This window comes from Colletotrichum fructicola (assembly GCF_000319635.2).
Source record: "Colletotrichum fructicola Nara gc5 chromosome Unknown KSG_Nara_v1_contig04, whole genome shotgun sequence".
Classification (NCBI taxonomy): Eukaryota; Fungi; Ascomycota; class Sordariomycetes; order Glomerellales; family Glomerellaceae; genus Colletotrichum; species Colletotrichum fructicola.
The window spans coordinates 2,729,038-2,752,848 of NW_027094054.1; the positions used below are offsets into that span (position 1 = coordinate 2,729,038).

The 23,811-nt window shown below is 53.1% G+C and overlaps 5 protein-coding genes across 5 annotated transcripts; 3 read left to right on the plus strand and 2 right to left on the minus strand.

Moving 5' to 3' along the window:
• Nucleotides 1-3,807: 3,807 nt before the first annotated feature.
• Nucleotides 3,808-7,957, plus strand: ppk6 (Serine/threonine-protein kinase ppk6; the record flags this gene model as incomplete). The annotated part of the gene is made up of 4 exons (XM_032034275.1): nucleotides 3,808-3,841; nucleotides 3,931-4,111; nucleotides 4,528-7,634; nucleotides 7,683-7,957. 4 exons carry the CDS (start codon nucleotides 3,808-3,810, stop codon nucleotides 7,955-7,957), a joined length of 3,597 nt encoding a protein of 1,198 aa, XP_031886600.1.
• Nucleotides 7,958-11,057: 3,100 nt separating this feature from the next.
• On the plus strand, nucleotides 11,058-11,447 carry CGGC5_v007580 (uncharacterized protein; the record flags this gene model as incomplete). Its single annotated transcript, XM_032034277.1, has 1 exon — nucleotides 11,058-11,447. One exon carries the CDS (start codon nucleotides 11,058-11,060, stop codon nucleotides 11,445-11,447), a length of 390 nt encoding a protein of 129 aa, XP_031886602.1.
• A 486-nt stretch (nucleotides 11,448-11,933) lies between these two features.
• On the minus strand, nucleotides 11,934-14,741 carry ADE13 (Adenylosuccinate lyase; the record flags this gene model as incomplete). The annotated part of the gene is made up of 15 exons (XM_032034278.1): nucleotides 11,934-12,253; nucleotides 12,720-12,780; nucleotides 12,830-12,886; nucleotides 12,935-12,988; nucleotides 13,038-13,112; nucleotides 13,222-13,241; nucleotides 13,362-13,402; nucleotides 13,458-13,762; nucleotides 13,816-13,856; nucleotides 13,987-14,030; nucleotides 14,084-14,198; nucleotides 14,253-14,318; nucleotides 14,379-14,385; nucleotides 14,435-14,578; nucleotides 14,634-14,741. 15 exons carry the CDS (start codon nucleotides 14,739-14,741, stop codon nucleotides 11,934-11,936), a joined length of 1,458 nt encoding a protein of 485 aa, XP_031886594.1.
• A 487-nt stretch (nucleotides 14,742-15,228) lies between these two features.
• TBC1D5 (TBC1 domain family member 5) lies at nucleotides 15,229-17,749 on the plus strand (the record flags this gene model as incomplete). Its single annotated transcript, XM_032034279.1, has 6 exons — nucleotides 15,229-15,251; nucleotides 15,317-15,434; nucleotides 15,501-15,662; nucleotides 15,719-16,251; nucleotides 16,304-16,446; nucleotides 16,494-17,749. 6 exons carry the CDS (start codon nucleotides 15,229-15,231, stop codon nucleotides 17,747-17,749), a joined length of 2,235 nt encoding a protein of 744 aa, XP_031886595.1.
• Nucleotides 17,750-21,113: 3,364 nt separating this feature from the next.
• Nucleotides 21,114-22,480, minus strand: CGGC5_v007583 (uncharacterized protein; the record flags this gene model as incomplete). Its single annotated transcript, XM_032034280.1, has 3 exons — nucleotides 21,114-21,193; nucleotides 21,251-22,123; nucleotides 22,183-22,480. The coding sequence occupies 3 exons, from the start codon at nucleotides 22,478-22,480 to the stop codon at nucleotides 21,114-21,116; spliced, it is 1,251 nt and encodes a 416-aa protein (XP_031886596.1).
• Between the last annotated feature and the right edge of the window lie 1,331 nt (nucleotides 22,481-23,811).

Sequence of the window (23,811 nt, forward strand, 5' to 3'; positions counted from 1 at the left end):
ACCTCCATTTACGGGCTTGCTATGTCGGCTGACGCTGCTCACGCCGAAAATCGGGGATCTGGTACTACCTTTGAGAGCGTCAGGCGACTCAGGCACAACAGATAAGGACGCAGCAAGCGGTGAGCCACGCGACACTTCCTTGAGAGCGTCTTGCCTGGCGAATCGCAAATGATGGCTTATGGTTCTAAATGCGAATTGCCGGTTGCCAGTACGGTGACCTGTTCACGAATTGCGAAATGCAACCGACCGTCTCTTGGCTCATACCAAACCGAATGATCTTGTGGTCTCATGTCTCATTTTCAGTCATCAAAGTGAAAGATCAAGAGAGACTTTTGATGTTCAGATCTACTCTCGGAAAAGCCAGCTAACAAGTATCGACTTGTGCGCACGACCAAACATCCGTTAATTGCCACGGCATAGTCTGATGGCTCGCTAATCTCAAAGTCCGACGCCCCAAAACCTTTAATCAGCCTCCACGATGTGGTAACGCCGGAGGCTGGCACCTCGGAGCAAAGCTGCTGAGCACTCTGTTTTCCACGTGCCATCCGGACATCTGGAATTCATGACGATAAGATAAGGGACTGTGAAAGCGGTCCAGACCCGGCCACTGCTGAGTTGCGTGCGCATCAACGGGTCACAGCAGAGTCCGCTCAAACCCATGGCGATATGTCGAGCAAGTAAGCCCAGCTCGCTGATTCGGGTTCACACTTTCCCGGAAGCTCGCAAAGCTGCTGCCGATGTTGAAGAACGAGAAGCGTCTCCGGGAATTTCTCCAGGTTTTGAGACGCGGCACAGCAGCCATCGCTCCACGTCAAGTCAAATGCGGGGTTAGCCTAAAAGCGTGAACAAGCGCCAGTATCGCCAAAAAAGCCCTTGGACGAGTCGTTGAGACACGGACCATCCCCTGTGTAGCCGATTGCAGTTATCCAGGTAATCGGGAAGATGGGGGCGGGTTGCCCGACCCGGGTATAATTAGGTTCGTTTCTGAGCAATCTCACTCAGAAGCAAATAGACCCTCGGAACTCAGCCTGTCAGAAGCTTCTGAATGTCCAACTGCGCGGGCCGCGGCCAATCCCAGCTCTTGGTCAACTGTCACAAAGCAAAATGAGCGAGAGCTTGAGGGTGTCCTGACTTAGAAGGCTGAGAAACAGAGCAAGTGAGCAAGTAGGCTGGTGCGGTGCGTGATCCTCTAGTCGTCGAGGTGATGATTTTCACCCTCGTCACAGACTCGCAACACGCTCCACACTGCCCACCCGCCAATCCTTTGCATCCTGCTTCCTCAAACAGACATGGCTCTGCCCTCCCTGATGGTTTTGATAATGGCGGATCTCACAGCATGCATCGGCAGCCGCACAGAGCCCGAGTGTGCATCTAGGAGAGTTCGGATCAACGGGCTTGGCAAACCCTTCATACTTGCGGACCGAGCAACCTCTTGTTGGTTGGGTTGCGGCAGTGAAGGTGGTAGAGTTGTGTTGTCATTAGGACGGAGGTTGATGTGCAGGGGTCTGCCCCGTCTGAGGTGGTTGGCTGGACGGTCGATGGAATGTTTGTTTTGCTCATTGGCCTTCCCGAGCCGTGGATGCCGTGCAGCGGCAACGATAAACTTCGTTTCGAGCGTTGGTTATCTGGGTTCTCAGAGTCGCACCTAGGCTAAGAGGGATGGCATTGCATTGCCCAACAACCTCGGAATGAGGTTGCTCAGAGATTGGCGGCGATCTGCGGCATCAGACAGCATGTCTCCGGGCTTGGCTGCGGCACTGTGACGTATCGGGCCCCGGGAGAGGGACATTGGCGCCGTTGGACGGACATGGGCGAGTCGGATCCACCGACGGCGGTCACAATCGATGCTTCAGCTGAGAATAGCCCAGCACAGAGAGAAGTGAGGTGAGCCCAAAAGCTGGGACTGCTTCACGTGTTGCACAGCGTAAGGCATGTTATTGTTGGGTTGGGGACAGCAACACCGATGGATGCTTTCAGTGGACTTGCTCCCTAGCGAGCCCCCCACTTCGCATCCATCTCAGGGCGAGCACTGCATGATATGCCCCCCAATCAGTGTTGCATCTTGTCTCCGGCCCTGTAAGTAGGTCGAGGCCGGCGTGGAACTGATGCTGTGCGCCCACCAGAAACTGCTGCGATGTGCGGGTTTTTGGAGGGGGGTTTGGTTTCCTGCGGAAGGAAAGAATGGAAGGGTTTTGCGAGGCAGCTGGACACACCACACACCACACAAGCACACACACAAGGTGGAGGGAGGAGCAATGAACGGATGCATCTCAAAATTTTCGATCAACAGCGCAAAGAGTGGATTTCACTTTTTTCCTCTTCCTTGCCCTCCCTCGTCACCCTCTTTTTCCCTACATTTCTCCCCTCTCCCACGCGCCAAAACACCTCACCTCTCCTCTCGCAGCCTCTCAGAGCAAGAAAGTGACACTGCACTGCACTTGAACTTCCGTCCCGTGTCCTCCGACCACGATCCGACGCCGCCGCAGCCTTCGTCCGTGACTTGACGCCCGCTGTTACCCCAAGCTCCAGACTCGCTGCTTGGGCCTGACTTGACCAGGGGACAGAAACTACCCAGCACACACTGTCGAGGCGCCCCTCTCTTTCAGACAAGCATCTGCGGCAACACAGTGGCGCTGAACCGTCCTGGGTCCCCGGCTCCCTTACCTCGCTGCCCGTCTTAGGTCATCTTTCAACACACCTCACTCTACGACACTCCTTCCAAGACTGCTCACAGACACACGTGGTGGTTTACGGCGTGTAGAACCAGCCACTCATCTGCACGCACGCATTGCTCACTCACTCGCTCTTCCTAACACGCTTTTCAACGGCAAACCGAGCGCGCAACGAGAGCATAGAGGGAGAGTGAAAGCAAGAAAAGCCTTGGTCGAACTCGAGAGCGCGCAAACAGCTGGTTCCGGCATTAGCATCGGCACTGACTGACATTGGCATTCGCACTGGCTCTAGCATTGGCCATTGGCATTGGTCCTGGGCTCTCTCTGGAGTGGCACTAGCACGGTAACGACTCACGTTCCCTTTCCTGGTCCTTCGGTGAATTGGGGCGGTCCAAATCCAGATCCAGATCCAGAAGCAGACAGGGTGCTGTCATCTGCTGTTTCTGCTACAGCTCCTCCTGCGCTGCTCTGCTTGCTGTTTCTGCAGGCTTCTGCACGCGGCTTCTCCTCGACCCAAACTTCCGCCTATTCGTCGTCGGATCATTCCATCGATCCTTCCCTTCCCACACTGCCTTGCCTCGCCTTGCCTCGCCTTGCCTCGCCTTGCCTTGTCTTAAAGGTCGGACCACCAAGAGCAGGAAGAGAGAGAGAGAGACAGACGGACGGTGAGAGAAGCAAAAGACATTCTTTACAAGCCGGGGCGCTCGACAGCGAAACTCTCTCTTACTCATCCCTGTGGCAAACCTTACCCGCCAACCAACCTGGTCGCCTACCACCTAACCCAGACCTCACCTTACCTGGCTGACCTTACCTGGCTGACCTTACCTACCTTGCCTTGTCTGTTGCTGAACCTCGTCCTGGGCAGTTCCGTTTGTACCTTAGCTGCGACAGCCACCGTCGTACCGCTCTTCGCAGCCCAGCACTCCAACCACTGTCCAACAGCACCTCCGCCGCCCTCTCTCACGCACACGTCTAAAGAGCAGACCGACGACCCCGATCGATACCTGCCAGACAGACCGACCTTTGCTGTGTGTCTCGACCCCGCCGAATCCGAACCTGCATCGTCGAACCCGCCTCCTGCCCGCATTTATCCCTCCATCTTCCCCGAGTTGAATTTGACATTTCTTTTTCAACTATGCTACAGACGCATGGGGGACCTCACGACAATGGTATGTGTTGCAGCCTCGCAAGTCCGCATCCAGGCCCAAAGCTGGACCAAGAATATCTCCGACCTGACCAAGACTTCCACCTGTTGCAGGCACCGACACACACCATGAAGAGCCACGCGGAAGGAGCAGAGTGCCGACGACACAGCTTCAACTCCCAAAGAACCGAAGTACCGGAAATCTCGCCGTCGTAAACGATCAAACGGGCCGCGGCCGAATGCGCTTTTCCTTCGATTCCAGCTCTGTCGCCGAGGGCGAACCGATGCCTCCAAGGTGGGTTCATTCGTACTTGGGAATATCCGGTCTGTCTTTTTTGGTGTGGTAGAGGGGCGAAGCGCGCGATCATCACGGTGAATCACTCGTCGTGACGGGCCGCCAAAGTACCGAGTACACTTTGTGGCCTTTGCGAACCTCTGACGCGCGAACCCTCGCGAGGGCGCATCTAGGCCTGGGAGACATCAAATGAGCGAGTCCAAGTGGCTCGTTCAATGCGATTTCCACCGATTCATACGCCGACTGAAAGAGCTGGCAATATACAAATTTGCAGGAATATCCAAAGGCCGTCGGCCTGACGGACGTCACGGGTGCTAGTGTACCACTCGAGCTTTCACGGTGGCGGTTACACGATCACATGGCATCCCACAATCAGGCAAGGCATCGTGTCGCTGACAAGCCCTGCATAGCCACAGGTCCTCCATTGTAACAGACCACGACCATGGACTTGGTCTATCCGGATTGCGTCGAATTCGACAACAGCCCTCTTCGCGAGCCCCGACCATACCGTCATCGTCGAACCCCGCCTCCAGAAGCTCATCCATCGGTCTATCGAGATCAACCTCTATGACAACCCTGATGGCAAACGCTCCAGGCATGTCCTTCAACTCGCACCCGTCGTCACCAAACTTTTCCGAAGATCTCTCTCGCTTCCCCTCCGAATCGTTACACTCGTTCTCCTTCGCCCACCAATCAGAAGAATATATCCACAACCGCCAAAATGTCCTGAAGAGATCTATAGAATTCATGAAAGACAGAATGGGGTGGTCCGTCTCGTCTTCAGATGTTGCACTTGCGAGTGCTCAGGCGCGAGCAGCGGGCGATGTCGAAACACAAAACATGCTCGATCTGCTGGCGAGGGCACAACTCGTCGGTGCAGGCAACCTGCCCACCAACGATCAAGCCCTCATCGGGCCTCTCACCGGACCTGCCCAAGTTTCCGGAGAGAACTTGTTCGAAGCAAACTTCATCCCGCGAACGTCGAGCCCAGAGCCTTTCCACTCACCTTGCGAATCGCCAACCACGACACAACCAAAGCCGTTTTTTCCAGGAAGGGAGGAGTCACCGCAGAAGAAGCAAGAAGAGAAGCCGAAACAAACATCAGGCGATGCAGAATCCGAGAGCTCAAGCAGGACCCCGACGAACGAGAGCGGTACAACGACAAAGACATCTCCACCACCATCTCGTAGGCTGAGCCTGAAGCGCACGTTGACAGACACGCTCCCGGTTTCGGTTCACCAGCAGCTGATAGAGACAATGGCGCAACCATACCTGGCGGCTCACGAAGCACTCGCGTCCCCGACGACAGCTCACCCTCTATCTGCAGGCAACATGCCAAGCGCCTTAGGTCCGGCTGTGCATGGGCATTCGACAAGATGGGTTCCTGCAGCACAAGCAATTTTCACGACAGAATCTAAACCTCCATGGACAATCATCGCCGCCAACGATCTAGCTTGCCTGGTTTTCGGAGTCACAAAAGCTGAAGTCAGGAAGATGGGTATTCTGGAAGTCGTCCAAGAAGAGAGAAGAGCTTGGTTGGAGAAGAAATTGCTGCAAATGGAGCCTGAAGAGAGTCTAAACCACGAGGCTGAAGATGTTCCGGTACCTTCTCCTCCACCTGCATCTTCAACGTCACTACTGGGTGGCCGCGGCGGCATAACGGCCCAATTGCTGAGCAAGCCCAATTCAAGATCGCAGCCCCCGAAAACCGTTCAACGCAAGGCACAAACCGTTCACAGCGGAGATCCCAATCCACCAAAACTCAGAGGAAGCTCACGGCATCAGAGCAGTAGATCCAGAGGTGTTTTGCTGTGTGGTGACGTGGTTCCAATCCAAAAGCGAAACGGTGCGACGGGCTCCGCAAGTTTGTGGGTAAAGGAGAAGCGGGTTGGTTTGATCTGGGTCCTCGAGGAAATCCATGAAGACGTGGCCAATATCGAGCTCGACGACGAAGGTATCGTTCAGAAGATTTCGGGTGCTACGGCACCGATATGGGGCTATGAGTCCCTCAGGCCTGGGGTGGACGTCGGCAAGCTGATCCCGCGCATTCCCCGCCAAGGCATTGACCCTCGCACTGGTGAGGTTGACTTTGCCCAGATTGCGAGGCGCAAGTTTTTCACATGTCCAAACCCGGCCAAAGTCAACATTCCTTGCACGGTTGAGCAGGTACGCGGCAAGACTGAGCTGAGAGTCTCGAGCTTCCCGCACATTGCAGGGATCATCGTCGTTGACCCAGAGAGCCTCAAAATTCAAAGCTCGAATTCCGTATTCTGCGGAGCTCTGTTTGGGTTCGAAAAGCCCGACGGCATGCCCATTGACTCGCTCATTCCGAATTTTCAAAAGATACTCCATATTCTGACGGAGGAAGATGGCGTTGAGCTCCAAGACGGGATTGTTGTACCTGAGCACAGTTTCCGACGGGCATCGGCCATTTTGGGTCTGCGAGAAAACCGCCCAGACGCTGCCGCAACGTTTTTGCGCCCGGATGGGTTGCCGGGAAAACACAGGGACGGTTCTGAACTCAAGATCGACGTCCAAATGAGAGTCGTCAGAAGTGCAAAGCAATCCACGGTGATCCAGGAGACTGTGATTGAGGATGAGGATGAAGATAAGGGCGGAGATCAGCAAGATGACACATTCGCCATTACTCATTCGGAGGTCGTGTTCGCCCTTTGGATTACCTACTCCAGGCACATGCACGCCAACAGATCAACTCTCGGCGTGACGTCGGCATCAGCCTCTGGAACGACAACTCCCTTACATCAGCCGTCGCCCGGACAGACGCCCGCACACACGCCACTCGAGATTAGTTCGGATTCCGACGAGCCCAAGTCGAAGGAACCGTCAACTGCTTCCGCCATCACCAAGCAGCTCAAGGAAGTCGCAATGACGGCGGCCGCGAAGCTGACTGGTGCACATCGATCCCCGGAAAAGAAGCAGCAAGAGAAGCCGTCCGTCCCACAAGTCGTCGAGCCCTCTCACAAGAAGACAATCGATGATTTCCAGATCATCGAGGACATGGGACAGGGTGCATATGGTCAAGTCAAGCTGGCGAAGTACAAAACGACACAAAAGAAGGTAGTTTTGAAATACGTCACCAAGCGGCGCATTCTTGTGGATACGTGGACGAGAGATCGTAAGCTGGGCACAGTGCCTTTGGAAATTCACGTTCTCGACTACCTGCGACGGCCCGATCTCAAACACCCGAACATTGTCGACATGGAGGACTTCTTCGAGGACGATGTGAACTACTACATCGAGATGGCTCCACATGGTCTGCCAGGAATGGATCTCTTCGATTACATTGAACTTCGCAGCAACATGGAAGAAGCCGAGTGTCGCAGCATGTTCGTTCAGGTCGCAAAGGCCATTGGCCATCTTCACACGAAGGCGCTGGTAGTACACAGAGATATCAAGGACGAAAATGTCATTTTGGACGGCGAGGGCAACATCAAGCTGATTGACTTTGGGAGTGCGGCGTATATCAAGAACGGGCCCTTTGACGTGTTCGTGGGCACGATTGGTAAGAGCAGCCAGATCTATTTCTCGTGGGTTACTAACGCAAACGTAGATTACGCTGCGCCGGAAGTCCTCGCAGGCAAGCCATATGGCGGCAAGGAACAAGATGTATGGGCACTGGGAATTCTGCTGTATACGATCATCTACAAGGAGAATCCGTTTTACAGCATCGACGAAATCATGGATCGCGACCTCCGCGTGCCGTGGACGATGAGCGACGAGAGCATAGACCTGGTGCGGTGCATGCTAAACCGGGATGTGGAGGCACGATACGACATCAACCAAGTACTCGCCCATCCCTGGTGCCAGGAAGGTGACGCCGAGTGACTGACTCGATGGTTTATGGTTGACGATGGAATGAGGAGTGGGGTGGAATGGTACAGGCCTGCGGAGGGCATGAAACAATTTGGTCAAGATACCCAAGAGCAATCTTGAACAGCACGGCCGGGTTCACCAGACCGGCCGGTTGTGCTTAGAGAGAGCCATTTGACGCAAGCAAGAGACTTTTTTCTTTTCTTTTCCTTCGTTTGAATGTGATGACTTTGGGACGGAAGAGGAGGAAAGGGATGTATGGCGTGATGGCCAGCGGAGGAAAACGACGAGACTCGGAGAGACGGACAACCGGGGTGCACTTTGTACTGGGTTTGCATGGAGCTAGGTGGCATTTCAGCGAAGACAAGACACTTGATAGAAAGAATCACAACTTTGGCAAACGGGATGGTGGGGGGACCGGCGTAACTTGTAGGGAATATAAAATACGGAATATATTTTTCTGAAAACTTTGTTCTGGTCGTGTTGACGATGCTCGTTGGACATGGGTCTGAAGGACTGTGGGCCTTCGGCTTCGAAGCCGATTCCGGGGTCATTGGAGCCCCGCTCCGGTCCCGGGAAGGGTCCCGGTCCTCTGGATGCAATGTTGAGATGAAAGGACTTTTGGTCCGATCAAAGACACCTCTGGCCTTTGTAGTTTTTGTGAACTGTGGTTGTGCATCATGGGTCACAGCCAGGTTATAAAGACGTCAAAGCAGCAGGGTGAAAATTGAGCACCGTGCTGCAAAGATGCAGAGATGGGGGAGAACAGCGACCAATGTTTGTGCCCTTTCCTATGAAGGCTTGGAAAGGCTTGGATGCTGGGTGGTACTCTGAGCTGGACATGCTAGGGGAGAGGCGAGAGAAGGGGTCTGGGTTATTTGAGGTTTGTGAATTAGTCCTTGCTGGTTGTTTATACGTCTTTGAACATGGTGGAGATGCGGGTGACGGAGGGGAGGGGCTTGTTTTGGACTGGAACTCATGCCTTGGGCGAGGCTGCATCCTAAGGCACTCTTCAGTGTTGATATCAAGGTGCTAATCATTGATATGCCAGGAATACACCAGAATCATTGGTTGCTTGAGGAGATCAATAGTCTATCCTACAAGAAGCCTTTTGAAATTGATGCCTCTGGCGGGGATGCTGATTCCAGGGAATATGGTTTCGCGAGCAGCTATGAGAGCAACCTTTGAGCATTCAAATAATTGTTCAAATATGTACAATCTCCTTAGAACTTTCCTTCTCTTAGGCCGCAATGAGATGGGTCGAATGGATGTAGAAACATCTTGTTCAATGAACATGCGGACGTGCGCTGTGTACAAGCACGTTAAATGGTTATCTTTGTAGAAAGGAACATCGCTAGCTCACTGAATATTGCAGCTAGCAGATTATTTGCGCAATAAATCCTCTAGAGATTGTGACAGGGGTGACGAGAGGCAGAATGTGAGACGTCGTGATATGCCAGCGCAAGACTCTGATGGTCTTACAACGTGGGCTGTAGGGAACAAAGCGTCGCCTGTCGTCCCATTCAAAGACCAGTGCCTTATTTCCAGCAATCCTATCTGCTTAAATTATTCTTTTCCATTTCATCAAGAACACAAGACATTAAATCCTTTGGAATTGCAGCATGTTACATGTAGTTGTAGTCTACGTCCGCAACAGTGGTGGTGGCAATGGTCTCATCCCGTGGCTGTTCGCTTCACAATGGTTAACGTCACGTTCGTTTTCAATAGTCAATGAGTACTGGAACTTACCCATGGTCAATCCTGACAAGCAATGGCCCGTGGTGCGGCTGCTGTTGACGGTAGTGGCGAGAGCTCATTCTGGTAGTGTTTCCAGAAGAGAGGTGCATCGTTGAGCTGACCATCCATCCAGGGGCGTATGGTAAGCTGCCGCGAGGTTTGGTTCCTGTTTATAATTGAATGATGACTCTAAAAGAGATGGAGATACTCTACAAGAAGGAAGGGATGACGCGATAATATGATAGTTCTTAGTATTGAAGAGATGCAGACCGCTTTAGAGGGGTTAACAGTACATGTTAGGTTAAATGTTCAAGAAAAGAAGCCTCTCACGCAGTTATATACTGCGCAAAATTAATGCCTTCCACCCTTAAAAGCATATTTATAGAGTATATATCTTCAAGGTGATACTGTGAAGCTCTAAATATGGCTAAAAGAGAGCACATGCTTGTGCTGGTGACGCGGCGGCTGAACCAGCGACGCATTTCTATAATATGTCAACTTATCGTCCGCAGAATCTGGTAGATCAGACTTTCTATATAATTCATAGTTGAGTATGTCGAAAAGGTCTCTGGGCACATTGAATCCTTGGAAATCCGGGAGGTGATAGAAGCCTCTGCACTGACGACTTTGAGTAGGATTGAATGGGGCTTCGACCGCAGGACGCCCGCTTATGAGAAATCAGTCATCATCTCAAGCCAGAAGCTGCGAAATTGAAGTATTCTGGCGAATACTACAGGAGAGAGTAGGACGGATAGCGAGGGCGCAAGTGAGGAGGCTTTCCCAAAGTTGCAATCCTCAATGAAGCTGAGAGCACCATCTCGCATCCCAGGTAGGCGAGAACGTTCCGTTTACCAAAAGTTCAGGAATGGCTCAATGATATCAACATCGCCTGTTATTTAAGCAACTTGATCCAATTGGACGCTTTCATATATACATGCTCGGTTGTACGCGGGAAGGGCCAAGACAGCCCTTTAAGCCGGTTCTTGGATGCATCATACCAGCCCGAGATCTCCATGCTTCGTACTCGCACCGTCGATCTCGGCGTCCTTTGTCCTTTTCGATGTGTCCCAACCAACTTGTGATACCCTCGTCCTCTCCATCTGGAAAATGATAGAAACCAGGACGGCATTGAGACCTTTATTTCATCGCTCTCACGTTGCAGCAGCAGTCCCACGGTGTCCGAATTCGTTCGCCTTCGCGAGAGAATTGGCATGTGGTGCGTACAAATAGGCCTCAGAACACTCGAATTTTGCCTGCTTCCTCATCGAACTTGGACTACGTGTCTGCCAAGATCTCCAAAACACGGCATCACACTCTTTCAAATTATCCCGGCCCCTAAATCCGTCAGTCGTTTCCAACATATCTTCCCTCGGACACCATGAAACTCCTCCTCTTACACCCAATAATCCTCCTCCTCCTCGCCGCCCTGACACCCCTCACCACCGCCTCCTCCGCCAAATGCTCCCGCTGGAAAGACGGCATCCCCATCACCAAAAACTTTGTCATCCCGATGTACCGCCGCTACTCCATCGAGGTCAGCGGCATGGACGAGGGCGAAGACGTGCCCGCGCTGTGCGGCACGCTCTGGAAGGAGCTGAAGCAGTTCAAGGGCAGCTGCGTCGTCTCCGTCGACAAGCCGACGTGCGAGGCCAACGGCCCCACGGCGCTCCAGTGGTCTTTCAGCGTGGGGCTGGGGTGTAATAAGGGGATGGTGCATGCGGCGTGGTGGGATTCCACGAAGAATCGGCTGGGGAAGATTGAGTGCTAGAACGCTTGAGAGGATGTGATGGTTGTCGCGATGAGCTGTACATATTTTGGCCTGCGACTTCCCTATTGTTTTGGACCTGAGGACTGCCTTTGGGGCTTGGCTTGCCAACAGACGTAATCGAGGATTGACTGACCTCTATATCCTGCAAGGTATGACTAATGATGCGGTGTCAGCGGCCAGCTGGTTGGGGAGTATTCCTCCAGTCCTCGATGAAAACCGATGCTGAGAGAAGACTGCATATTTGATAAGACGACCCCAAGAATGGCGATCTGGAGCAATCAGTCTTGTGTGTTATGATATAGTCAATTGACGGACGTAACATTTCTTTTGAGTGTTCGGGCAAGATCTAGTAACTTTTTGATGGGAACATACAGGTTCCCTTTTTGTTTCCGTGGACCATCCTCAGCATAAACCCCCTCAATTTCCAAATTTTCCAAAGGCAGTTCAATCTTGTGGGAGATTGAGTCCCCCACAGGAAGCAACAGCTTAAACGCTGAGCTGCGCGGTGCCAGACTTGTTGATGTAGTCGGCGTAGGGGGCAAGAGCCTTCTGGATGGGACCACCCGGGCCAACGTAACGCTCGACGATAGTTCCGGAGCGTCCGGTGTACAGAGCGGGGTCCAGAATGTTGTCCAGCTCTGCGTGGACAGGCGCAAAGTACGGGGTCGCCCGGATACGCTCGATCAGGTCGTTGGCGCCTCCCTCCTTCTTGACGACGTCGCTGGCCTGGTGGGACAGAACACGGATCTCCTCGTGTGCGTCCTGGCGAGAGCCGCCCTTAGCCACCAGCTTCATGATAATGTTCTCTGGCGATGGACGTTAGCACTCGCCCAGATCCTGGGGAACCCGATGGACAGGAAAATAGCTGTAACACGGAAGCTGCGTTGGTAGAATCAGGGCCATTGAACGATATACGTTTGAGTCGGACGGGTTGAGGTTGATCCTTCGTTGGCGTTTGAAATGCTGTCATTCCCGATGACGTATTGTTTTGGGGGCTTTTTCCAGCGGAAAACAATTCGAACCAAAACAAACTAATACCTTCTCATGGCCCTGAATCTACTCCTTTTAGCAGAACCTTAGATTTTCTTATTGCGGCTCACGTCGCATCCAGAGTCTAGTCAGGACCCGCATATTCTACTCACACAGCGAACTCTACGTTCACATTGACGTATCGCGAGAGCGTGCTGAAGAACAGGGATGATGACCTCAAAAGACTTTTGGTTGCGGCCATTTTTCCTGTCCAAAGGGTGATGGGAAGAGCGAAAGACTTACCGGTCGCCATGAACGGAAGCTCGTCCATCACGCGGGCGTGGATACGCTTAGGGTAGACGACCTTTGATTTTGTGAATAAATTGTTCAGATGGGAGAAGGTGAAGACTTACCAAGCCAGAGGTCACGTTGTCCAGTCCCAGAAGGATGGCATCGGCAAGGAGGAACATCTAGATTTGTTAGTTTCCAAAGTCTTAAAGCTGAATGAGCGATCAAACCTCTGGGATATCAATTCTCCTGATGGCAGAGTCGTCGAGGGTACGTTCGAACCACTACGGTACATGTCAGCGATTTACGGCTAAGTGATGCCTCGATTCTTACCTGATCCGCGAAAGTGTCCGCGAAATTGACGGGCAACGAACGAAGCTTCCTTCCCAAGGAGCAAATGCGCTCGCTCTGAAACTCATTAGTATTTATTGATGTGATGTAGAAGGGGGCGGAGGAGGGGGGTTTAGGCTTAGTATCGTCGCCTGACGATTCCAGGAAAATGAAATAAACTACGCACTCTCATGGGGTTTCTCTTATCTATATTAAAGTCAGCTTCAGTTCGGATATCCAGGGTCTTTTGCGACAATGAAAGGAAAAAAAATTTCTTCCTTTTCTGTTGTAACAGGGGTTGGACCGGGGACGAGGTGTGAGACTTACAAGCCATGGCGCTTGATCCGATCTGGTCCTTCTCGAAAGGCCTAGTCGAACGATAAGAAATCTATCCAATAGGATCACTTCATCTTGGTAACTCACTCCTCGATCTCCTTCTGCGTAGCGAGGTGACGCAGGTCGTTGGTGATGTGCATCGCGGTGGCACCGAGGCCAGCAATGGCGTTGGACACATCCAAATCGACCTTACGGCTGTAAGTCTGGACTGAGATGTCGTAGACACCCGTTTCGAAGCCAGCCAACTCGCACAGGCGCTCATTCAGCTTGTCAATCTTCTCTCCGTCGCCGTGGTAGACCTCCATGAAGGAAGCCTGAGTGCCGGTGGTACCCATCGCACCACGGAAACGCAGTTCCTTGCGCTGAGTCTCAATGTTCTTCAAGTCCCTGGCCTGGAATTCTGTCAGCACGAGCACGGTGCAATTAATTTTGGCCGGGCACTAACCAGGTCCTGAATCCACTGAGTAGCGCGACGACCAACGGTGACTGAGAGACGATGGTCAGCCTTTTGGTTTTTTTAGCAACGCTGACGATTTTCATGCGCCCCCAAGTATTGATTGAGCGGAATCTGAAAATAGCATGTCTTGAAGCGTGCAAGGAGAGGAAGTGAACGCACTCAGCTGGGCGGGCTGGTAGTGGGTGTAGCCGAGGGTGGGGAGACTGCGATTCATCAGAAAAGGTGCCCAGTACTAGGGGCCTGGTGGTGTCCTCACTCCTTGTGTTCGAGAGCAAACTTAGAAAGGTTGTCGATCACCTTGGCCAGCTTGGGCAGCAGCAAGTCCATGGCATCTCTCATCAGAATCAACTCGGCATTGTCAGTGACATAGCCTAGTTCATCTGGTTAGCCATATTCTTAAGAGAGCTATGTGAGAGAATGTTTACATGAAGTTGCTCCGTAATGGATGATTGGGGCAGCCGCAGGAGCGACTTGCCCAAAGGCATGGACATCTAAGTCGTGTCAGTCATATGGCCATGAGACTGGGAGAAAAGTCAGCAGTAATAACTTACGGGCCATCTATGGATTGTCAGTAACTCTCGGATGATTTGGCATTCGGATAACATACAACATCGTGGCGGCGTCTCTTCTCCTCAACAGCGGCCACCTGGAAGTCCTCGTCCGTGACGGTCAGGTGCTCTTCCATCTGCTTCAACGCCTCGTCTGTGATGCCCTCAACGCCAGTCTCCTTCTCGGCTTGGGCAAGGAAGAGCTTAATACTTTGTCAACAGAATTCGCCGTAATTTGAGAGACTTCTCTCTACCCACCCATAACTTGCGCCAGGTCGAGTGTCTGGATCTCGCTCCGAAGAGCGTTTTCATCTCGGGGCTAGCATATCTGCCGTCGAGCGGGGTTGCGTACGTGTCGAAGCCCATCTTTTTCTCGTTTGTGGAGGCTGAACTCAAAAGCTGGAAGATGAGTTTATGAAGACGCAAAATTGAAGACTTGAGTCAACCCGAAGTTTTCCGTTCAGAAAAAAAGCTGTCTGAGTTACCAGTGAGGTGACCCCGCCATCTGCCACACTGACCCCGCGGTGCTGCTTTTGGCAGGCGGTCAGAAAACCCCAAGTGCCCCGGCAGTCCACTTCAGCAAGCCGACCGGTGACCCCTGCCGGTCGGGTCCTCTTACCTCATCTTGGGAAGCACGAATCAAGGTACATCGGCTTGGCCCAAGCTTCAGCCAACTCTTGTTTAGTTCCTCTCCAGCCACCATCGACCAACTAACTACATTCCACTTCATCATCAGTCGAAGCCTGTCGTTGTAGCTCTTTGAGTGCTGAAGCTTGATTTGGGATGCGCTTCCCATCGCTTCTCATCTCTTGTAGTCAACAGAACTCCTGGTTCAGGGGGTAATCAGTGCACGATGAGAGCCCTCGATGAGACCCAGTGAGTGCGCGTCGCATCATCACAACAGCCCTGACATCATCCTCACCGACTAATCCAATACACAGGACCCGATGGGCCGAGACGTTGAAGTATGCAGGCATTCTGCCTGATTTACAGCGCGCAGTAAAATACAATGGCTCATCAAGTCCGTGTATCTCGGGCTGTAGGTCTGTTTGCTGGAAGGTCAGTGTGAACTGAGTGCAGCCCGTAGTCTCATGCCATTTCAAGCTGACCAGCGCACACACCCAGGCTTTCCTGCTTTTTCAGACTGCAGAAGTTGCAGAGTGGGCGCAACACATTTCCGAATCCCGTGATTACTACTCTCGGCAGCGCGACCATTTCTTGAAGTTCATAAAGCATCCCGAAGAGCTTGCCAAAGTGGCTGTTGATCCTCTGACCGATGATCCGAAGGTCAGTATCCCGGCGTTATTATTATCATATGCCGACATGCTCACCTCCCCTCCCAGTCCCCTTGGAACACCGTCCGGCAGGACGAGATTATTCGAGCAGAAATCGCGCAGGACGTTCGTCGCCTCCCAGACGAGCCATTTTATCACGAAGAACGAATCCAAACGATGATCATTGATGCGCTATTCGTGTACTGCAAATTGCATCCGAACAGCGGTGGCTACCGTCAAGGCATGCATGAACTTTTTGCGCCCATTGCATATGTCGTCAACCAAGATACGCTGGACCGCGAAAGCCTCTCTTCGAGTGGTGCCACGGCAGATGAGACAATGCTCACAGTGCTTGATTCGTCCTACATCGAGCATGACACCTTTGCGATGTTCTCAAAGATCATGGAGAAAGCGAAGGCGTTTTACGAAGTTAAGGATTCCATTTCTAGAGCAGCACTGGCATCCGCTTCCAAGGATCGGGCAGAAACCTCGGCCATCGTCGAGAAGAGCAAGTACATCCACGAGGTTTGCTTGGCAAAGGTCGATCCTGAGCTCGCAAACCATCTCAAAGATATTGAAATCCTGCCACAGATCTTTCTAATGTAAGTGCTTCAGGCTAGAATTTTCTGCCACTCCTGCTAACACAGGTCTCAGTCGTTGGATCCGCCTTCTGTTTGGGCGCGAGTTCCCATTTGATCAATGCCTCGTACTCTGGGATACCATGTTTGCCGTCGACCCGTCGCTGAACTTGATCGATCTTATTTGCATTGCTATGCTCATTAGGATACGCTGGAGTTGTGAGTCTTTTCACACCTGCAGTGATTCCTCAATTAACACTTCCCAGTGCTCGAAGCAGACTACTCTGTTTGTTTACAGTTGCTCTTGAAATACCCAGCCCCTGAAGCTCCCCATGGCCCACACACGTTCGTGGACGATGCAGTGTACCTCAGAACGCATCTTAATATGTCAGGTGGCGCGTCACTTATCTTGAAATACACGGGGAAGATGCCGAGCTCAACACCGACGCCATCGGCTGGTAGCTCGCGGCCATCGACGCCGATGGGTCAGGCATTCTCCTCGTTCAGGCACCGCAACAAGGGAGCCCATTCCCCAATACCGTCCCCAGGCAGGTTCATCCAGCAGCAAGGCGGCGTGGAGGCTTTGTTTCAAGGTGCCGCCAAAAACATGCTCGAAAGGAGCGAGAAGCTCGGCATTAACCAGGCAGTTCGGGATGCCATGGGCGAAATCAAAAGAAACATGCAAGGTCTTAACGACGTGCGCTACTCGCCTCGTGTGGCGAGGCAGCTGCTCAATGACGAGACGGCGGCCCAGGCAGTGGCCGCATTGGAGAGAAGAAATAGACTATTGGCCAACATGCTAGACGATACGGTTTCTAGTCTGAGATCCCTGGCTACATCTGATCTGGATAACAAGGTTAAGACCCTAGAACTTGTCGAAGTCGCCGCCGCGAAGGTCCAGTTCGTCAAGGTGTACTTGGAGGATTCCACCATCGAGGTCCCGGATCTGGAGAGCATCGCAAGTCCAACATCCGAGGATATCAAAGAAGAGGTCCCGATGGACATCGGACCAGACGATAGCGCTGTGCTCGGTGGAATGCCTGCCCCTGAAAACGTCGCAAATGGTATTTCAACTTTGTCGCTTCAAGAAGACGGTAAGCCGAAATCTTCGGATCCGCAATCGATTCTGCCTGATGCAATGGAGATCACCGAAGACAGCCTTCCTACTCAGCCATCGGAGGCGCCATCAGTGTCGGTGTCGAGCCCAGCATCTGGAACACCCTCACCGAAGCTCCAGCGGCCTCAACCGCCGATCCCAACTCGATCAACTCTCGCACAGTCTTCGTTCTCTTGGATGCTCGAGCCGGACCAGTCGGCGCACTCAGCAACGCCGCCGCAGCTACCCAAGGCTACTTCAGGAGGTAACCACAAAAAGCGGCCTTCTGGGAATATCAGCAGAGAGCGCAACGCATTTCTCTTTGGCGAGGTTGTGGACGAGTCAGAGGACCAGAGCAAACCGGTCAAGTCGGACGATATTTTTGGACTACAGCCGATGGGCAAGTCGAAGTCCCCTTTTGCATGAAATACACATTGCAGGTTTAGAGTCACATAACGATTACGAAGTCAATATGGAAAGCTGTAGCGGCGTGGTTATGATGAGGTTACGACGCGTTGCATTATTCCTTATTCCTTAGAAGGCTTGAAGTCTACACAGCATAATGCTATGGTAATGATCATCGTCTCTCTGCTCCATTGGTCCAATGCATTATGTTGGAACAAATGGCAGGCTCTATCGATGCTGTGCCGCAAATATTGATACTGTGCTTCACCTGTCTCTGCTACCTGAGCATTCGGGGCCTCTTGCCAGGCTCGCTCTCAGGATTTCGACGGGTACCAGGCCGATCTTTCCTTCCCCTGTCTAGTGACAATCAGACGATGTCGAGGTAGGAGCTAACTTGTTGGAGTCGGGTGCCAGGAAGGTACGTTGCTTGTGGCTACCTATGCATCAGTGTCCAGAGTTCCACATTCGTCACCGTTTACTGACAACTTCACATCGTGGAACCAACAGTGGACAATTTGTGCGCGCAAACCTCGCTTGGTGCTCCCTGTTCCGACACACTTCTCATTCGCCTCAAAGGACCTCTGGCAATCCACATCTCATCAATTGGGCCCCCAGCTAAGATCTGAATGGACAGTAGATGCATTGCCTCCTACGTGCCCCGTTCCACAGCACACCGAAAGCAACAAGATCTGCCCACTGCCACGATTCCATATCCTCGGGCTCGGGGGCGGTGTCGCCTCGTCCTACGGCGCACACGCACGCCAAATCCAACAAGCCCTGAAGACATCAACATCGTCAAGCCAACTGATCCTTCGAGAATGCTTCCATGCGGGCTTGACAATAATCACTAACGTGCATTCAGCAACGCCACCACACGCGAGAGCCCAAGCCATTGACGCTAGTCGAGGAAAACACACAGTCCAAAGCGGCCGGATCACCAACCTGGAACCAACAACCACTTCCTCGACAAGCCTTGCTCGAGTGGAGACGACCAAAGAAATTCAACCTCTCCCAACCCTGTCAACGGTAGCAAACACGCAGCAGAACCATCCGTCTTCATCGTCACCAACAACAAGCGTATCCACCCTTCTTCATGAATCCGTCATCCCATACAACCCTAATTTGAATTCTACAACTACAGGGGTTGCTTGTAATTCAGCAAAGACACTCGGGAAACACCCTCTCCAGGGGTTCGTCGTCCTCGACCCGGAGTCCCGACTCTAACACACTTGGCAACCCCCAAGTTGACTCTGCGCTGCTTGACAAACCTGCGGCACACACCTTGAAGAGGACGCATCCCAACCCAACGACACGTTATCTGTCTGTGTCTGGCCTGTGGCACCACACCCCAACTCCCTGAAAACCCCATACCCAAGGATACGTCACATGGCCTCCCGATTTCATCAAGAGCAATCTACTTGGCTGAAAAAGGCAAGCAAACAAGCAAACAATTCAGCAGCTTTGGCCATCTTGCAAACTGCCACACGCCCCTCGGCATCACCGCCGCATTACACCCCTTCGTTAGCCTGCCTGCCCCAGTGTGGTGCCCCTGGAATATTCGACAACAATAGGGCATCCGGTGAAAGCCCATGTTCCTGCGTCGAGGAAACAAGCCACCACACATGGCTCATCCTCATCTCTTGTGTTCTCCTCTAGCCGCCAGTTTGTCCAACACACGCCCCTGCTGATCGAAGAATGCCATGTCAGCTTCCCTCCCCCAACACCAACGCCAACGCCGTACATCTACAGGCGCTGCCCGCATCATCCAATGCCCACCCAGCCTCACGGCCTCACCACACAGCCCTGATCTCCTAGAGACCTGTCCTGCTTCACGCCCCGGCACCATCAAGTCCGAACCTGCACCCCAAACCAAGCAATCGCCAACTCATCTCACATACACATCTCTCTCCAAGCCACCCAACGGCCCTCCATGACTATGCTACGGCCGTATGAAGAAGATGCTATTCATACCTGCCCGAACGCCCTGCGCCAGGCGGTCACACAGCAGTACTGCACTGAACTTGCTGATGGGGGAGGGGTTCCGCCCAACATGCAGGGGTCGAGACACGACAGCCGTCAGAAGAAAGGTGTTTGCCTCGCCCCGTTCTGCCTTATTCCCTCCTATTCCCCAAATAATCTTCTTTCCAACGTGGCCCCAAACCCCCTGATCCCAGACGTCCTCTCCCAGTTTCAGTGCCCTATTGTCCAAGCCCAGGACAATGGGGGGCACAGACGTCGACGACAAAGCAGCCGCATGATGATCTGCTCCCCCAACTCCCATCAAAGCCCCAGTCTCAGCGGGTTCTCTCTTACATTTCAGGAAATCACAAAGGGAAAGTCATTCAGCTGACCCATTGATTCATCTGAGCACACAAGGAGTGGAGGTTCGCTTGGTTCGGTTTCGAGTCTTTCAGTATTGAGCATCTTGAGGCGCTCCCTGTGTTCGTCTAAATCTACTATTATCCTACCCTTGTCCCGGGTGGGAAAGATGGTTTCTATATACAACCAGGGCAGCAACAATGGCCAACCCCGTAAGAGACATGTACAGACGGGGCTTCCAACCCGCCCCCAACCTCCTCCGCTCCCCCCGCAGGAAAAGCAAGACCATCGTGAATGCAGAGAAACACACTTCGTATATCATAATCCCTGAGGCGAATCGCCCCTTAAGATGTAAGAAAAGGTTGGGCCCCTTTGATGATGTTTGAAAACAGACAATAAGAAAAAATCAAGCCAGACAAGCTGACCACGGCCCTTCCCCCGGGCCTCCCGACGCGCGCCTGGTATCTCGTTTTGCCCATGACACCTGCCTCCCCTTCCAAATGTAGCAACTCCGGTTTTTTTCTTTTCATTTCCCACCGTGAATTTCCATGAGTCCCGTCCTCGTCGTTTCGGCATCCCAATAAAAGACAAAGAAAAAAAAGGAGGCAAATGAACTTCAGGCGGCGACCTATGGAGGTGCCAGCCCACGTAACCTTGCGCTCCAGATAAACGTTGTAACTTCTACCCCCTTCTTCCGGGGAGAGAGTCGAAGAGATGACAGAAAGCAAACGCCCCTTGATTCTTCATCATCGTACATGACCACAGTGTTGTTTTTATAACTTTTTGTGCTTTTGGTTTTTCGCTTGCGGAGTAAAAGAAAAAGAAGCAGAAGTGATGGTTCTTTTAGAGATTACACACTAATAACCTGATTTTTGTGTATCCTTTTTTGTGACGTGTGATTTTGGTTGTGTCCCCTGGTGTGAAGTCTTGTGTGAAGATGTGGAAAAGGGAGAAGAAGACCAGAATTGAAGGGGGCTTGGGATATCTGTCGTAAAAACGCAAGAGAAAAAAAGGAGCAAAATCTTGTAACGGAAGAAGAGAAGAAGTGATACGCAGAGAAGAGAAGCTAGAGACGGCTGTTTTGGATGGCTCGCCTGCGCTTCTTTCGTTGCTCTGCGGCGTCGAGCTGGGCTTGTCTCGCACGACCTGTAGCTACTGTTAGTTTGGATGCCCTATTTGTGATTGAGTCAATGTAAAACGTACCAACTTTCTCGTACTGCCTCTTGTGCTCCTCCGAGACCCAGGAGTAGGTGATGGCGCGCTCGGGATGCATGGCGAGCAGGCCGATGGAGTTGTTCATCTTCTTGCCCTGCTCGCGGACGTCGCACTGGAAGGTGCGCGGGTTGTCGTCCTCGTCGAAGACGAAGAGGTTGTTCTGGTCCGTGGCGGGGATCTGCTTGTTCTTGCGGTAGTAGACGCCCTGGAGCCCCTGGGGCCCGCGCTTGTGGCCCTTTGCGGCGTCTTCGGGGAAGACGGAGGCGTACTTGGCCTCGACCTCCTTCCAGGAGAGGTGGTGGTCGACGCGGAAGTAGTCGATGAAGTCGACCTGCTGGATGGTGTATTTTACGTTGCAGCGAGAGCCGGTGGGAGAGCGGCGGGGGCGGCGGGAGGGAGAGGAGCCGCCGGTGCGGAGAGTCACGGGGAGGCGGTTCGTGAGGCGACGGCCGACGATGGGGGGCGAGAGGGGGTGGCGGTGATGCTGGTGCTGGCTTGTTGTTGGGGAGGGGAGGGCGTCTGGGTAGGCCATAGGCGGGATGGGCATGCGGTAGGCGGTTGGGCTGGGGATGTCGATGCGGGATTCTGGAAAGGAGTTGATGGACTCGAGGGAGGTCCTACGAGGACCCGTCAAGGGAGTCATGAAGGTTGCTGAGTTTGGCGGTTGAGGGGCGAATTCCGGGTCCGGGAGGCGGAGGTCGAGTTCGCGGAGGCGTGGGAGGGTGATTTGGGCGTTGGCCGAGGAGGACGAGAAACTGCCGTCTTTGGAGGTGAAGGAGAGCTGAGAGGAGACCGACGGAAGGAGGTCTGGCGATCTTGGTTCAGGCGAGGAGAACTGAGAGTGTGTTGATCTCGTCATATCTGAGACTTGACGTGTGAGCCGTCGGTTCCTGCCATGAGTGAGAGAGGGCTTTCCCTACCTTCTGACTTTACTGATGAGAAGCTTTGTGTGGGCGAGGGGAGCGTGGGTGACTTGAGGTTGAAAGATGCCATGGAGGCGAGTGTGGTTGCGACTTCCACTTCGTGACGCTGACCCGTTGACGGGGGCTGCTGCTTCAAGCCGTAGCGGACATCGACGTCCATTCTGTCGTCGTAGCCGAAGGAGGAGGAGAGACTTGGGAGAACCCTGGGGACGTCGTCGTTGCGGGCTTGAGTGAGGCTGCTTGGCGGAGGCAGTCTGTCCATGCCGTGCCGGTGTTCTTGTAAGCCAACAAACATCTTGCCTGATGTTGATGATGATGAGGTTGTGTGAGGTGTCGACGAGGTAGGTGATCCAAAGACAACGAGGTCTGAAGAGCAATGAGAACCTGGCACCTGCGGAGATCTTATCGATGAAGAATGGTGAAGGAAGTTTGGGGGCGAGGTATGTTGATGATCGGGAAAGGAGAGACGAGACGAGTCATCGACAACGGGTCAGACCCTGATTATCAACTTCTACCCGTCCGCGATGGATCTGGGTTGTCTCTAGGTTATACGTCTTCTTTTTCTGTTGTGTCGTCTGGGCCCCTGGTCTTCCCGCTTCCTCTCTCACTCACTTAATCTACGCCTGGGAAAGAAAAAATAAATAGGGACCCTGGTTCGGCTTGGTTGGTAGTCGGTCGAGTCGACACGACCGGGGGTGTTTGAGTTGAAGACGACGAGCAAGGTTTATGGGCTATTAGCTCTAAGCAAGGGCCTAGGGAGATCGGGCTCCGCCAGGAGGCTTCTTGACAGCGAAAAAGCCGTTTCTTATTTCTTGCGGTGCAGACGCAGCCAAAGGGTAGATCCATGGCATGTATCCTGCACGTCGCCCAATCTGTCGAGTCTCTGTCTGGACTGGCGGCCGAAAGGTGTGTGGTGTGGTGTGCCCCTCCTCCTTCTCCGCCGCCTCCTCCTCTCCGAGCCTGCCTCGCTCTGGGGACACGATCCCGGTTCGTCATCTCTGAGCAATTGGGTCTCTGGCGCCCCTCTTCCAATTGTGTAATGCGTTTTCAGTGTCTATCGGTATACCTTTGGAACGCCACCCTCCTTATGAGTGGACGAGCAAGGGTTTTGGAGGCTACGGGGACTGTGGAAGGCGGGTAGCAAACAAGGCTCTGACCTGTTTGGGAATGACGAGGATTGGGTGTGAGATGGCAGGCATGCATTGTGAGACGGGGAGGTGTGAGGATCAAAGAAGAGGGAAATGGACCGCGGGAAGGAACTTGCGGGCGCAGGTGGGGGTTTTGCAGGTTTGCAAGGGAGACTTAATCCGCATGTCGACCTTCGACCAAATAGTCGAGATGACGGTGCATGTCCATACAATGGAGAGGGGGAGGAGGACCTTTCGGGGGAGCTGCAGGAGGCGGTACTATTAATGAAAAGGACGGGTAGCGTGTACTGCTGTGTGTACCTCCCTACATCAATATGTGTGTGGGCAACCTTGCTACAAGGTGCGTTGCGTCCGCTGTCCTGCCGTTGCGCGCAGGCCGCAGGTTGGTGGTATTCGGGACCTGCTGCACAGTCGATATTCTCCTCTCCGGGGGCGCTAGTCTTAGATCGAGCTGCGCGTCACAGCTGGGTGCGTAAGG